Below are 13,902 nucleotides of genomic sequence, written 5' to 3'. Positions count from 1 at the left end.
ATCAAGAGGAAATAATTTTATAAAGGAGAAGGCCAGAAAAAGAAGTGATGAGATGCAATAGAATGTCTTGCCAGCTGTTCCACAATGTACTTGATGATTGCTGACGGGGAAACTGAAGGTTTCTTTCTGAGCCTTTCAGCTACGACAGTACTGTTCCCTGAGTTGGTTATCCCATAAGGTCTGTCTTTGTTTCCATCTCTCTCTATAAAGTGCTATTGATATCAGTAAAAAGTCATCCATTAAAATGATGAACTGGTTGGAAATGGTTCCACAAAACAATGTCAATGATCAGTTAACTGAATGATCCATGATCAGTAGACCTGATAGAGGCTGCTGTTGCCTTAATAGCTTCTCCATCTTTCAGTCAAGCTTTTCTTAAGGATTTCAGCAAATCTTTTCAATTCAGAATGTGTTGGTGCAACCACCACACAGTTTCCAGTAATCTTAACATCAGTATGTTCACTCTTGTTCTGTAAAACCGTATTTGAATATTTCATTTACCAATATTTCTGCAGTTAAAAACCCTTTCCAATTTTCCTCCTTCTCACAATAGGGTAAGTTTGTTGAAGAATTTCTGCTGGGACTTGTGCTTATATCTGTGTTTTAGTCAGTTTTCATGCCTGATATCTGTTTTCAGGACTGTTTGGATATGTTGCTATAGTGTTTTATAAGCAACATTATGCATAATCATTCATCTTATGCTTTGGCAAAAAAGATTTCAAGCCAAGTTCAAGTAGATTGAGTGAGATCAAACAAAAATTATGCCAGAAGCAAAAGTTAAGGCCCCAAAGGACTGTTCTTTGCATGCTTTAAACTAGGAGGGACAGTGCAACTAAACCTCTACCTCTTGGTACATGGCATTTTTAGAGTTTTAGTCCTTTACAGGAGAATGACACAACACTTGTGGAATCTACTTTGAAATTTGCACTTTAACTTCATGGCATCAGGAAGAACAATTTGTTTTATTCAGTCTTGCTATGCATTATAGGGAAATACAATTTCTTTCAGTGTCTTGAAGTACTAGTCTAAATAGTTATATTGCAGGATGCATTTTTATTAGGATTTTCCTCAAGCTGTGAATAGACATAGGCAAAGTAAAGAACTGCCTCATAGAGATGCTCTTAGCCCTGTTGTTAACTTCTATGACTTTAGGAAAGCACAAATACATGGAGATGGAGAAGATTGTAAAATAGAATGCATAAAACACTGATGTTCTGTTTGTTTTTCCTGTGGACATCTGGGAGAGCCAGTCTCTGTGTTCCTGGCCACCTTCTACAGAATGTCATTAGGATCATGGAACTTCAACCTGGTGAACTTCTCCCAGTTTGATGTGAAAATTTAAATATAATTGAAGTGAGTGTTTACAAACCACTAGCTTCCCCAAAAGGAGGAAGGAAGCAGCATGATACTATACAATCATTGTGCTTCTACATCAGTGAAGCATAGAACAATTAAGCCATTGAAGGCATGGGGTGATCCAGTGGGATCACACACATATTTCCATGTGTCCTTAAAGGAAAACTGAATTGTCATAGGTCTGAAAGGCATTTGAGTTCACACATGAAATGTTTGCACTCAAATTATTCTGTTCAACAGCTAGATGCTGTTCAAGAGCTAGTGGTGATCCTGGCTAGTGCTTTTATCTAAAAAAATACTAAGAAGACTGTTTTTAGCAAGATGACATAAAATACTCTTTACTTGATGAGATATGGTCATCTTCAATGTACCATATGTATGTTAGAATGAATGCATGGAGAGGAAAAGAAAGGCTTGGCATTCTTGTAGTATGAAATTCATTAAAAATAGGTAAATAGCTATCTGGCACCTGCATCTTTGGGGAAATAGTTTTGAAAAGAGTTTTGGGAAGACATAGCATTCATTATCAGAATAGATCAGCAGAACAACTTTCACTACAACTGAGAATTTTGCCTTTCCTGCATGCCACCTGGAGGGTAACAAGCTCAGTCTTTGCTGGTCTCATCCCAGAAATTTTGGAGAAATTTTTGTTACACGTCAGTAGGATGAGCACCTCTCTATCCACTCCCTCCCTAGGACTCCTGCTGTTCACCTTCTGATGCAAACTTTAGTCACTTGATGGCTGAATGCCAGTTTGAGGTTGTCCTACAGAAGTACGTGAGAAAACTCGGAAGTGTTTTCTTTGAAGTTGAACATTCCTTCATGTAAACCTTTGTCTTGAGTAAAACAAATATCCGGGGGGAAAAATGGAATGCTCTCCACATGCGTCTAAAACTGTTGTATGGTTTAGAAACAAGCAAACTTTCTAGAATATCTAGAAAAGTTTGTTTCCCTCACAGATCATCCAGATACATGTGGAATGTTTGAATTACAATGAGTAGGTATCCTGCTTAAAGGAGCAGCTTTGCACTAGCAAGCATCCTTTTAGCCTGTTGGTTTGCCAGGTTCTTGGGGGAGCAAAGCAATATTGACAAACAAGATGTGTAAACATGAAGCCACAGTTTTTGTTTGGCTGTCTGCCATGAGAGCAATGTGTGTGTGGCTGGAAGAGCGCCTGTGCCCATGGATGGTCTGTAGGGAGCAGATGGCACACATTTCTACTGCATTGATCACAGCTCTGAGTGAATGGGACACAGTGCTGCGTGTCAGCCAGCACGACTGACCTCTGGGAGACAGGGAGAGAAGGGATGTGCCTGTGATGCCTTAGACCATCCAGGGGGAGTGGGTTTGCCATTATCTCAAAGCACTTTGTTGTAGACTTCTTTGTGGGTGGCAGTAAGTCACATAGCTTCCTCCAAGGTGCCTCCTGGTGCTGTGTCATCTGGGCAGCTTTCTGTGAGGATGGAGTAGTTAAGCTGTTTGGTTGTATGCATCTACTGCTTGCCAACATGTTCACTCATACAAAAGCATTCAGTTATACTTTTGAGGCCTTGTTCAGTGTATTTTCTGATGCGCCAAATATTTGCATTCCGCTGCTGGCGAGTAAGGATGCTCATTTAAAGGGTACCTTGTACTTTATAGTTTGGTCAGGGCACAAGTTGTAAGATCAGGTAACAAGAGTCCTGTCATGGCGCCTCTTCAAGCTTTCCAAATAGCAGAAAACCCTTAAGGGGAAGAATGTGAGGGAACTAGATGATGCCCCTTCTCTTGGAGTGAGGCAGAGGAACAAGACAGATGGTTTGATGCAGAGTAGCTTACTTGATGAGGGGTTGCAGAACTCCTTAACCACTGCTCAAATGTATGTATGATGTAATCCAGTGTGGAAGCTTCTTTTTGTGTTGACTTGGAGTATATTGTAGTGATTCAGTGATAAGCATGTAAGAAGATTCATATGGTATCAGGTGCTATTTGTTGTCCGTATTTGATGGAGGTGCTGCCTCAGCTCAGGCAAAAAACAGGTGGTAGATGCAAATGCAAAACCTCAAGACTATTCCAAATAGCTGTATCGTGGTATTGGTCTGCAGTTCTTAACAGCATTAAAAGGACCTGTGTACTTAATGGTAGGAAAATTGATTGTGTATATATATCTGATATTCTTCTCCTAGTATGTTCTTCAAAGAAATGGGCTCTTTTGGCTCCCTGTGTTTCTGAAAATGAGGCCCCCTTACACTTTGATGTCATGTTTACACTCCATTTTTAGCAAAATCAAGAGTTCTCTTGCTGTTCCTGGTATGGAAATTTTAAGTGTTTCTTAAAAAAGATAGGGTGTTGCCATTTTTAAGTGGTAGTGGCTTTGTAATAAAAAAAGTAGATACTGTTTTCTTCACATTGGCCTTTTTTGCAAAACCTGCTGTGTTTGTTCAGTTAAAGCGTACCCTTATGTCCCTTGGCAATTAAAGAATTTATGAGTTTCAAAGAAGTAACACTGTGATCCTGTGGTGTTTGGCTTTTGGTAGGAGTAAATGTAACGGAGCAGTTTACAAAGTTAGTGAGACAGGGAGGTTTCCGTAGAATTTCCTGTAGTTCCTAGGGTGCAAAGACATTCAAATGAACTGCAAAGAAATCTTGAGATTAGAGGAAATCACTATGAATACAGACAAAAATGATTAAATGTGTCCCATGTACTCCACTTCTCCACAGTCTGCAAAGATAGTTAAATTTAACTAGGTTTTTGTGCAATAGTAAATGAAAAAAGCTTGTTTGTGTCAAGGTCTTGAAAATAATGTTTCGATGTTTCTTGAAAGCTACTTAATGAAAGTTTTAAATAGTTTTTCTGTTTTCAGAGATCTGTGCAAAACTGCCTAATTCATTGGAACAAGACTGATGTGGAAATATTTAAACTATTTTTAAAAATGTGGAAATGTTTAAACTCTTTGAAGAGTTGCTTTACCTTGATCTTGCTTTGTCCTTACGTTAACTAGGAAGCTGTTCATGAAAACTACCTTAATGAAAGAATTCTTTTGATAACTGCACTTGAAGATGATGCAAAGGATTTTTGCTAACTCAGTCTGCAGGTGATTTTTAGTACTCTATTAAATTGAAGAAATTGGTATTTTGCTGGTGGTTTCATGGTAGTTGTATATTCCAAATCCTGCTCCTGACAGATGGGATAAGCAAATGCGATTGCTCACTTTCCTTTTCTAGTTGCCTTAGACAAAAACCTTGGCAATTAATGAAACTGGGTGGGTTTTTTTCCCCCTTTTGAAGCTGACAAGGGAAAGCTGTGAAGTTGGGTACAAAAGGCATTGTATGGTATCTGTAAATATAAGGACGACCTTCTGCAACCTTCTCTGAAAAAACACTGCATCCTTTCGCTATCGCCCAGATAATCCTTATCCTGCTTGGCTTCTGGCCACCAGGAAGCTCAGTCCATGTGGCATCAGAGCCCTTGATTAGCAAGAGCAGCCTCATGGAACAGAGGTATTGAGTCTAATGTCTAATTTCAGTCAATTTATATTTCAGTGTTTTGAACATGAGTGCAGCTTTTACACAGTTAAGCATCTTCACTAAGAGTTGTCTTTGCTTAGAGAGGAAGGCAGGCACTGTCTGAATAAATACATGTGCTCGTTCAATGATGTTTACTACAGAGTTAATGTTTATTTGCAGTTGTAGTATAGAACATGCACAAAACCCTAAAACCTGAGTAAATCCTAAACTGTAAAAAGCCCAAAACCTTAGAAGCATATTTACTCTTGCTTAAAAATATCCAACAAATATGAAACTGCTCTTTGGCATAATAAAAAGATTTTGCAAAACATGGAATTCTGGCAAGCGTTACCTTTGGAAAAAAAAAGTATTCAAATCTTTGTAGATTTTACTTGTGTCTTTGACTTCCTAATTATTTTTTCTACATTTGTTTTTTTGGTAGAACAATGTTTTGGACAGCATAAGAAGAACTTGTTGTCTTAAGAGTGTTATAATTTTAAATTTTTCCCTTTTTTTCCCCTCCAATGAACTGAAGCATGGATTTTTATAGGGAGGACTCAAAATGTATAACATTCTTTTTTGTGAGGAAGAAGTGCATGTGAGTACAGTAAGCTCTGGGGAACAACTCTTAAGAGCTCTCCTGCTAAATTTCTCCCCTGTTACTGTTTCTTCCATTTCTCCCGAAAAGAGGTTACAAATAGTTGTTACAAATAGTTAAGTAAAGACAGTAAATGAATATGTTACATTTTGCTCCAAATATTTATTCTTTTCAGAAGAATCTAGCTTTGACATTTCTGTAGGGTTTTTCTTGTTTGTTTGTTTTGAAATTTCAATCACATTTTTTCCTTTTCTATTCCATTGCAGAACTATTAGGAAATTTATTTCTGTGATTGTTCTTTGGGTTCTTTTGGTTCTTATTTTATCCCTTACTGGTGTAAAGAGAAATCTGAGCTGCCCAGAGCTCAGGGTGTTGAAGACCACAATTAGGCTGTCTGGTCTCTTGGCCACTCTGAATCCACAACTCTGAAAAGTATTAGAGTCCATCTTTTAAAGACCTCTGCTGAAAATTAGGAAGTTTGGAAATCTGGTAATAAAAAGGTGAGAATTGCATAAATAAGCAAAGTTACTGAAAAAAATTATTTATTCAGAAGATTCCAGCACAGTAAAGAAACTGAGCTCAGACCATGCAGACTGGGAGAGGCAATACCAAAGAGAGTTATGACGAGTTGTAAGGCAAGCTGTTTACTCCCAGAACTTGAAATGTCCAGAAACAGAGTATTTTCTTCCATGATTTGCAGATCATATCACTGCAGGATCAGCACTTTTCTTCCATCCAAGCAAATATTGCAAGCCTGAGAGCTGTTGAAGTTATAACAAACAGGCCTTCCTGACTGGATTTTCAAATTTCTTACTATGGAAACTTTTAAGAAAATAAGAGTTGAGTTACTGTGCACTGCTCCTCTCCTCCAACTGGATTATGATTTCTTGTTTTGTGTTTTCTTGCAAATAAACTACATTTCAGATAAAATTACAGTATCCATCTGTAAAGCTGAGTACAGAAGAATGAATTAAAAATCTTTTTCCTGATCTACACTCATTTACTTCCTTTTTATTAGGCTTTGATTTCATGCAAACACGGTAGCAAGTGAGGTGTTTATTTTGTTTTGTCTCAAATAACTGACCTTGTATTCTGTTAGGAAACATCTTGGGCTAAACTTAAGGTAAAAACCTCAGGAGATGAGCAGGAGTGGATAAAGCCTGCTTGAGCCATTAGCCTGAGAGGCTGGTGCTACAGTGCTGAAAGCAGCTTTAACCTCAGCTGCTGCATTAGGCTGCTGCAGGAAGGATAAAAAGAAAGAAAGAAAAAAGTGGCTCTGTCTTGGAGTGAGATGAGTCCAGTATTTCTAGTAGGATATGTATTGAGCTGTGGTCATAAGTTCAGGTGCCCTCCCCAAATTACAGTGATAGTCATGTTACTGCTGCTGTTATTGGTTTTCTACTGTAGGATGTTAAAGGTGGCATGCCAAGATGTCATATTTTTCCTCCTGGTGTCACTTCACAGAATTACTCATTTCCTTTAAACATAAAAGACACAATTCATTCTGAACCCAAAATTTCAGGGCTTTATGGATTTCTTACTGTGACAATTCTGAATTTTGAAATTTTAATACCTAAGTTATTCTTTTGGGGGCATAGCCGAGGTTAGTCCTGGGTTTCCTGGTTTCTTTGCCCTCTGCAGTAGGTTTTGTGTGTTTGGGTCTCCACTGGATAGTGTTTGAGGTGAGTTTGCATTTGTTACATATTGAGGGGTTTCCCCCTGAGTCACTGTGAGTCACTTAATGGGGCTGTTGGCTTAGTCTGGGTACTCAAGGATAAAGCAGGTCCAAAAAGCTCATAGCTGCTGCTGATTGGAGCTGCTCTTGCTCTTTTGCAAAGGTGAAAGACCATCTGATAACCAGGACCTTTGTGAAACCAGGAGGAAATAGGGATGGGTGAAACAATAATCTTGTGGCTTTAAAAATTATTGTGGGTTTCCCATTACCTACATAGAAGATCTAATTTTCATCTGGAGCGTTGCCCATATGATTTGTATTTCCATGTTTATAGACACAATCTTCTAATCCCTGTGCTTTCAGTAGTGAGACAGAAAGGTAAAGCTAGTTTCCTTTCAAATTCAGAGTTCCTAACTTGTTTTGTTTATATAAGTGTACTAATGGATAAGTATACAATACTAGACATTCCAATTTGAAGAAAAAACTAAGGTTTTGTGGCTCATAAGTTCTTAAAGCTTTAAAAGGCTGTCTACTGAGACTACTCATCTTTTTGATGATAGTTTCTTTGGATAGGTCTGAGAGCTAACAGTTATTTTGAGTATTTTGATGCCTGAATGTTTAGGGGTGGGATTTTTAGTTTTTTTTCTAAAAAGCTTTCAAGCGCCTGACTGTCATCACTGAAAAATTTGTGGTGTGCTTGGACATAACACACTATGTGCCACAGGTTCCTGCAATCAGGAAAAAACGCTATATACTCCATTTGTTGGTGTAATTTGTTTTTCCCAAGCTGAGATGTTGGGGGGAGATTTGTGTGGAAGCTGTTTGATTATTGTAGAATATCATACTGGTTTAGACTAAAGGTTTTATTTATTTATTTAAATACCAACACTTGAAAAAATCAGCACCATTTAGCTGAACATACCTTACTGTTGTTGGCTTAATTTAAGCCAAACTGGTTGGTACGGAGCAAACTTGAATTCCAGAGGTTTATTCTGTTCATGTCAGCCTTAGAGTGATGCAAAGCTTGCTCTCAAAATGAGCGGTCTATGTTGAGGCTTACTGTGGAATAGCTATAAATATTGATGATGTAACTAATGTTTTAGATAAAGAGAATTGGAGGGAGGGAGAAAGGAAGAGTATGTTGGTCTTTTCTGTAAGTGCAGTTGCAGCTCTTAATATAACTTAATAGTTTACCAGTGGAATAGTGTGTGAGGTCAGATGGAGCTCAGACTAGGAAATAACACAGTGATTCATTTTTCCAATGCAACTTTGCTTTTCTTTTGCCTTTAAACAAAACTTAATTGGAAAAGAGTAGTGTAAGTAAAATGCTTTCCTTGTTGCTAACTTTTCATCCTGCTTAATTTTATTTTGTTGCACTGCAGTTAATGAATTACAAAACCCTTTGATTAATTGGACAGTCTTTTAAAACAAAGATAATTTTTTTTACATTTACTGCCTTTTGACTTTTTCTTTTGACAGCAGGACCAAAAGGACACTTGTTTTTATATTCTTACTTGGCCAGAATACAAATCAAAATAGCAAAATAACTACTGCATTTAGAGGGTGGCAGCTTTAATAAATCAGTTAAATACTTCAGAGTTCATAGTTCTTCCTGTTTTCAGTATGAGGAATTTTTTATGAATGCTTCAGTGCTTTACCTCTATTATCACCTTGGAGATTTGAGACAAAGTGTAGCACTGTTCTTTTTATAGTATCTGCAAAAAATTACTGATTTCCTCTATAAATCACTGGAAGTTATTAGAAGTATGCATTTTTTCAAGAAAAATAACTTTTCACTTTATTACTCTCATGGATTTTTTGTTTTTAAGGAAGACTGCTCTAGAGTGCCATGTACAAATGAATAGTTGTTGCAGACTGCTATTAAAATCAGTTGGATGTTGCTTTAGAATGGTGTCTATCTCCTGCTCCAAAGGATCTGTCACCATACTCCAGCTCAATAAGTCTCTGAAATAGCATTAGCTTCTAGCTGTGCAAAAGTTTAAAAGTTGATGAACCAACAATTTATTGTGCAAGGCCACCAGTGGCCCTGCTTTGGTAGATTTTCATGGGGAGATAGATTATTCATTCCAACAAGGCTAAATAAAAATGGTCACTCTGCACTGTTGCTTGTGTTGTGTCAGAGAGATGCTTTTAGGAAACAACCCATGTCCTATGGATGAAAGCGTGCCTCTTTTTTCCATGCACTCTCCCCCAAACAGATTAATTGAACCTGCCAAAATTTAACTTCAGCAGAGCACAACTGTAGTTTGTAGCTCAAAAGGAATTGAGAACTTCTAAAAATGGCCTTGATAATTGACATTTAGTTTGAACTTCCACAAACTCACCTTTGTAGTTATTCCTGAGGGCGCAGCACTAGCCTCAATCAGTTTTGAATTTTATAAGTATAAGCACAGTTGATCTCTTCTGTGGTATGTGGAAAACCATTACACATTTTTTTTCAGAGGTGTAATGAATTATGAATACTTGATACACTGTGGGGTGTTTCTTTTCAAATGTTTATATTTCTCCCCCACAACTGAGAGCCCTTTCTCCTCAATGGTATGGTCATAATACTCTTGCATCATTTATGTTAGGTCTTCAATTCTTTTCCCTCCTTCTGAAAAAGCACTCCGTATGCTTGTCCTGGAACTCTAGGAGTAGTAATAAAAGAACTCTATACCTCCTCCTCCTCCTCATGATCTTTTTCCCTTGACCTCTTTTCCCTTGTTGCTTCATCCATCTAGTACTTCCACTCCTCTTTGTTAGCAGAGAGGGGCTGTGGGGAAGAGGGAGACTTCTGGATTAAGAATGCTCGGGCATTCAGGCATTATCTAATTCTTGAATCCAAGAGCTCTGTGGAAGGGTGTTGGAGGTGCCAAATCAAAGAAAGAGGATGAAGATGGCCTGCATGTCAGGGTGCTTCTACAGCCTTCCCTGGATGTGTCAATATAAATCCTAAATTAGTTCATGGCAAATGGAACTTGACTGTGTAAAACAGTGCAAAATAAAGGAGGTTGGATTGCTAAACAGGATATTGAGTTACACTTGTTTTCAGTTTTCTGTATAAATTATCCTGTTATTTGCTCATGGATCAAGTCAAACTTGATACTGTTTTTATACTAGATGATTTTGGCAAAGCACTGTCTAACTCATTTGTCTCAATTTCTTCACCATGTTGGAAGTTTTTCTTTGATAGTGTGTCAAAGCTTATTGAAGTTTTTGACATTAACTACTGTATTAAATATAAAATATTGCATCCTAAACTTGTCTCATGCTAGTTTATATGGCTGTTTTCTTTTGTCTGGGAATTTTACAGACATGTTGTAAGGCAACTGCAGTTGGAAACCTGCTGCTGTGTCTTGGAAGCCAGCTGAAGTATCATTCCTTGTATGAGCTTTCAAACTAGTATTTGGCTGAAGACTGCGCAGAAATTCAAGTGCCAGAGTGTGCTGATGAGGAACTGTTTTAGCTGAGGTGGTTTATTTAGTCAGTCTTGTTAAACTGTTTTGATTGTTCAAGCTGTTCTGACATATCTGTGAGGAGCCAGGCCTCATTGTAATCCTACTTAAAGGCAGCCTGTAGGAAACTTTGTTTCAATACTGTTTGTCCACAGACAGAGATCTGCTTCTGTCTTCTGATATTTTGTTGATTTGTTATAAACTGAACATCATTAGCTGGATACTTTACAATAGCAAAACTAAGCTCTCAAATGAAATATAATAGCACCTATATTATATAATAATTTAATGCCTAGTTCCTTTATTATCCCTTTTCTAATCCCTTTACAGGGATTCTTGTATCTTCAAGACTTTGCAGTATAAATGTAAATCAGTAGCTTTGATAATAGAATTTATATGTGTAATATATGTGTCTTCTCCTATGGCTAAAGGTTTAAATCACTTTACAAACCTTACTTATTATTATTTACTCCCTGACCTCATTAGGAGAAGATGGAAACTGTGCTGTCCTTACCAGCTGCAAGCTCTTTGAGGCTTTGATGGCTGTTGTGATTGCCATTCCCACTGGCAGGCTGCTGTAGTGAGCAGAGAAGGAAGGGGGCCGTGACCCCTGGGGCTGTGTGCGATACGGTATCGCAGCGCAGGACAGCGCGGATCTGCGCGATTACCAGACACCGAATCAGCTGCGCTGTGCCAGAGCCAGAAAGCAGGAGCTTTCACACTTGCTGCCTGTTTCCCACTCATTGTGAAGCCCTGCCCTATCACTTGATAGACCTGGAAAGGAAGCGCAGAGGAAGCAAGTGCCACTGCTGGTTCAAAATGTTCCAGGGTGACTGGAAACTTTGAGCAATGGCCTGGGTGAGAAGAACAAGACCTTATTGACAGGGTTCAATCCTAGTTAAGTCTGTTTCCCATCAACTTCCTAAGTAATCACAGCCTTTCTTTTTCCTCTCCTTTGCACTCTCTGGGTCTCCCACTTTCACCTCCTTTTTTTTAATTTAATAATAGTTTTATGTTGTAGTGGACTGAGCAACTAAGGAGAGTTTGGAAGTTTTACCCTCTCTGCTAAATCCTGGAGCTAATGAAAAAGATGACAAAAGCATTAAAAGTAGCTGTCATCTCCCCCTTTACACTTACACTTTTCCAGATTTTCCATCAAATATTCTTTGAATTTCTCCATTCAGGACCTTGTTCTTATAATTTGATGTACATATTCTTCCAGTGAAGCTATGGCACATGTGGTTATTTTCCTGATTAACTGGTGTCATAGACTGCTATTACAAGGCTCTAGCCCTGTGAAGATCTGAGCACATATGTGTACATGTAGCGTGGAAGCTGAAACTTTCTTGGTTTCAGGGTCTTTTACATTGTGTGAGACTTTATGAAGCATTTATACCATGAAGTAATTCCTTTTCTAATGCTGGACTTTTTAACATAGAGCAATGTGCCCCTTGTGCACTGTACTGTGCCATTTTGCATACCTAAGATTTTGCCGTCAATGCAGCAAGCAATTTCCCTTGGCAGTCCTGCTCCTGTAGGGCCTCTTAGTGCATCTATAATTTCTTACTTTAGTGTGTTATTCTTCTTAGGCTCTCTGAGCCAAAAAATATTTTAATATGAGGTAAAAAGGAAGTTTTTCTCTGGAGCAACATGCTTTTAAGTGATGATCAGAAAGAAATGTTGTCTGTTTAGTTTTGCTCTTAAACGTCTCTGGCCATGATTATGACAGAGCAGATCCACATAACAGAGTTTAAATCTGTAAGCATAGTGGCATCTCATTGTTTTTATGGTCTTTTTGTAGCAAGTCATTTGCGTCTGGTGGAATACATTCACATATTGAAGGAACAAGCAATTCAAGAAGTGAGTGAAGGTGCAGGCTTTGGGCATGGATAATCATTGAATTGGTTAGTGAGAGCTCTTTTGGAGGGGTAAACTTTGCTGAGTATGTGATGGTATTTACACATTTATAGAGGTGTTATGAACTTACTGGTTTTGGTAATTCTGGCAATATTCATTTGCCAGAATCCTCTTATTTCAGGAAAATGTGTGCCAACACATGTTTTGAAGTATTAGCTTTTGAGGAGCTTAATAATTTAAGTTTGACAAGGATTTTACAGGAGAAAAAAAAAGAAGAAAGATCTCTGAAATTAAATGACCCAAATTTCCAAATTCTCAACCTTCAATGATATATATTTAAGATCTGAAAATTACTTTTATCGTGTAGTTTAAATATAAGGTGTGCTAGGGATGTTTTTGAAAACTCTGTAGGTCACGCAAGGCAGAATTATTACTGCCTTCAGAAACCTTGTAGAAGGTGTGCCTGGCCAAGGGAGATGCCAGTGTGACAAGGTGCTACTGAGGCATGCTGGTTTTTAGAGGATGCCAAGCTTGTACTATTTTTTTACATGTTTTTCCTTCCCTATCTCCAAAATAGTTCAAATTCAAAGACTGTGGTTAGGATATTTTAGAAAGATAGTCCCCAGGCACTTTATAATGGAACTTGGGAAGAGATTCAAGAGATGGGAATTCTCAACCAGCATTTGTATGTAAGTCATCTTAAAATATACTGCTTCATAGTCTAAAATTAACTAAAGAGAAACTGTGGTATTTTTAGGTCGCTGTATGAATCTGGAGAAATCAAAGTATAGGCTTGTTACCCAGTCTACTCACTACAAGTTTTTTTCTTCCCTCTTTTGAGATCTTAACCAGTCCAAATCTCCCAGGCCTATTCACTGTGTTTCTAACATTTTCCTATATCTTGCTCTTCCCAGGATGGATCGTACTTGGCTGAGTTCCTGCTGGAAAAAGGCTATGAGGTGAGTGACTCGGTGACGTGCTGCCGGCTGATGGAGTCGTTTGGATGCTGCAGCCCCAGCCCGCTTCCTCTGCTCCTGTCCTTCCCTGTGTATGTTTTCCACTCCAGTCCTAGATAACAAATCAAAACTCCAGAGAGGAATGTGCAGCATGGCCTGTAATCATGCCAGGTTATTGTACTATTTATCATCTAATGTCCACTGGTGGATTCCCTCTTCTCCTCGGGGTATAGCTGGTTTGCATGTTTCCCGCCAGCTCAGATAAGCAGTGACCTGTGTGAGCCAAAACTGTAAGGAATTAGGGAATAATTTATGATGCAATGTACCACATAAAGGAATAAGAACCTCTTGCTTGTTCTTTTTCCCCACCTCTCTCTCCACAGTAAAGGCCCTTTTTTTGACAGTTTTATTTCAGCAATAAAAACCTTGCATATTGCTTTCTCTGTATAAAAAGGAAAAAAACAAACCCTAAAACAAAACCCAAATAACAAACCCCAAACAAGTTGTACTTTGGTA

At 38.3% G+C, this 13,902-nt stretch overlaps 1 protein-coding gene across 1 annotated transcript in view; it reads left to right on the top strand.

The window, feature by feature from the left end:
* The window catches only part of GMDS (GDP-mannose 4,6-dehydratase), a 408,288-nt gene that overhangs the window by 47,701 nt on the left and 346,685 nt on the right, over positions 1-13,902 (top strand). The window contains exon 2 of the mRNA XM_005481685.4: positions 13,345-13,389. Within this exon, the coding sequence (XP_005481742.1) occupies positions 13,345-13,389 (45 nt within the window). The remainder of the gene's footprint in view (positions 1-13,344; positions 13,390-13,902) is intronic.

This window comes from Zonotrichia albicollis, chromosome 1 (genome assembly GCF_047830755.1).
Source record: "Zonotrichia albicollis isolate bZonAlb1 chromosome 1, bZonAlb1.hap1, whole genome shotgun sequence".
Classification (NCBI taxonomy): Eukaryota; Metazoa; Chordata; class Aves; order Passeriformes; family Passerellidae; genus Zonotrichia; species Zonotrichia albicollis.
Note: the sequence above shows the minus strand (reverse complement) of the source record. Positions and strands in the feature narration are given on the sequence as shown.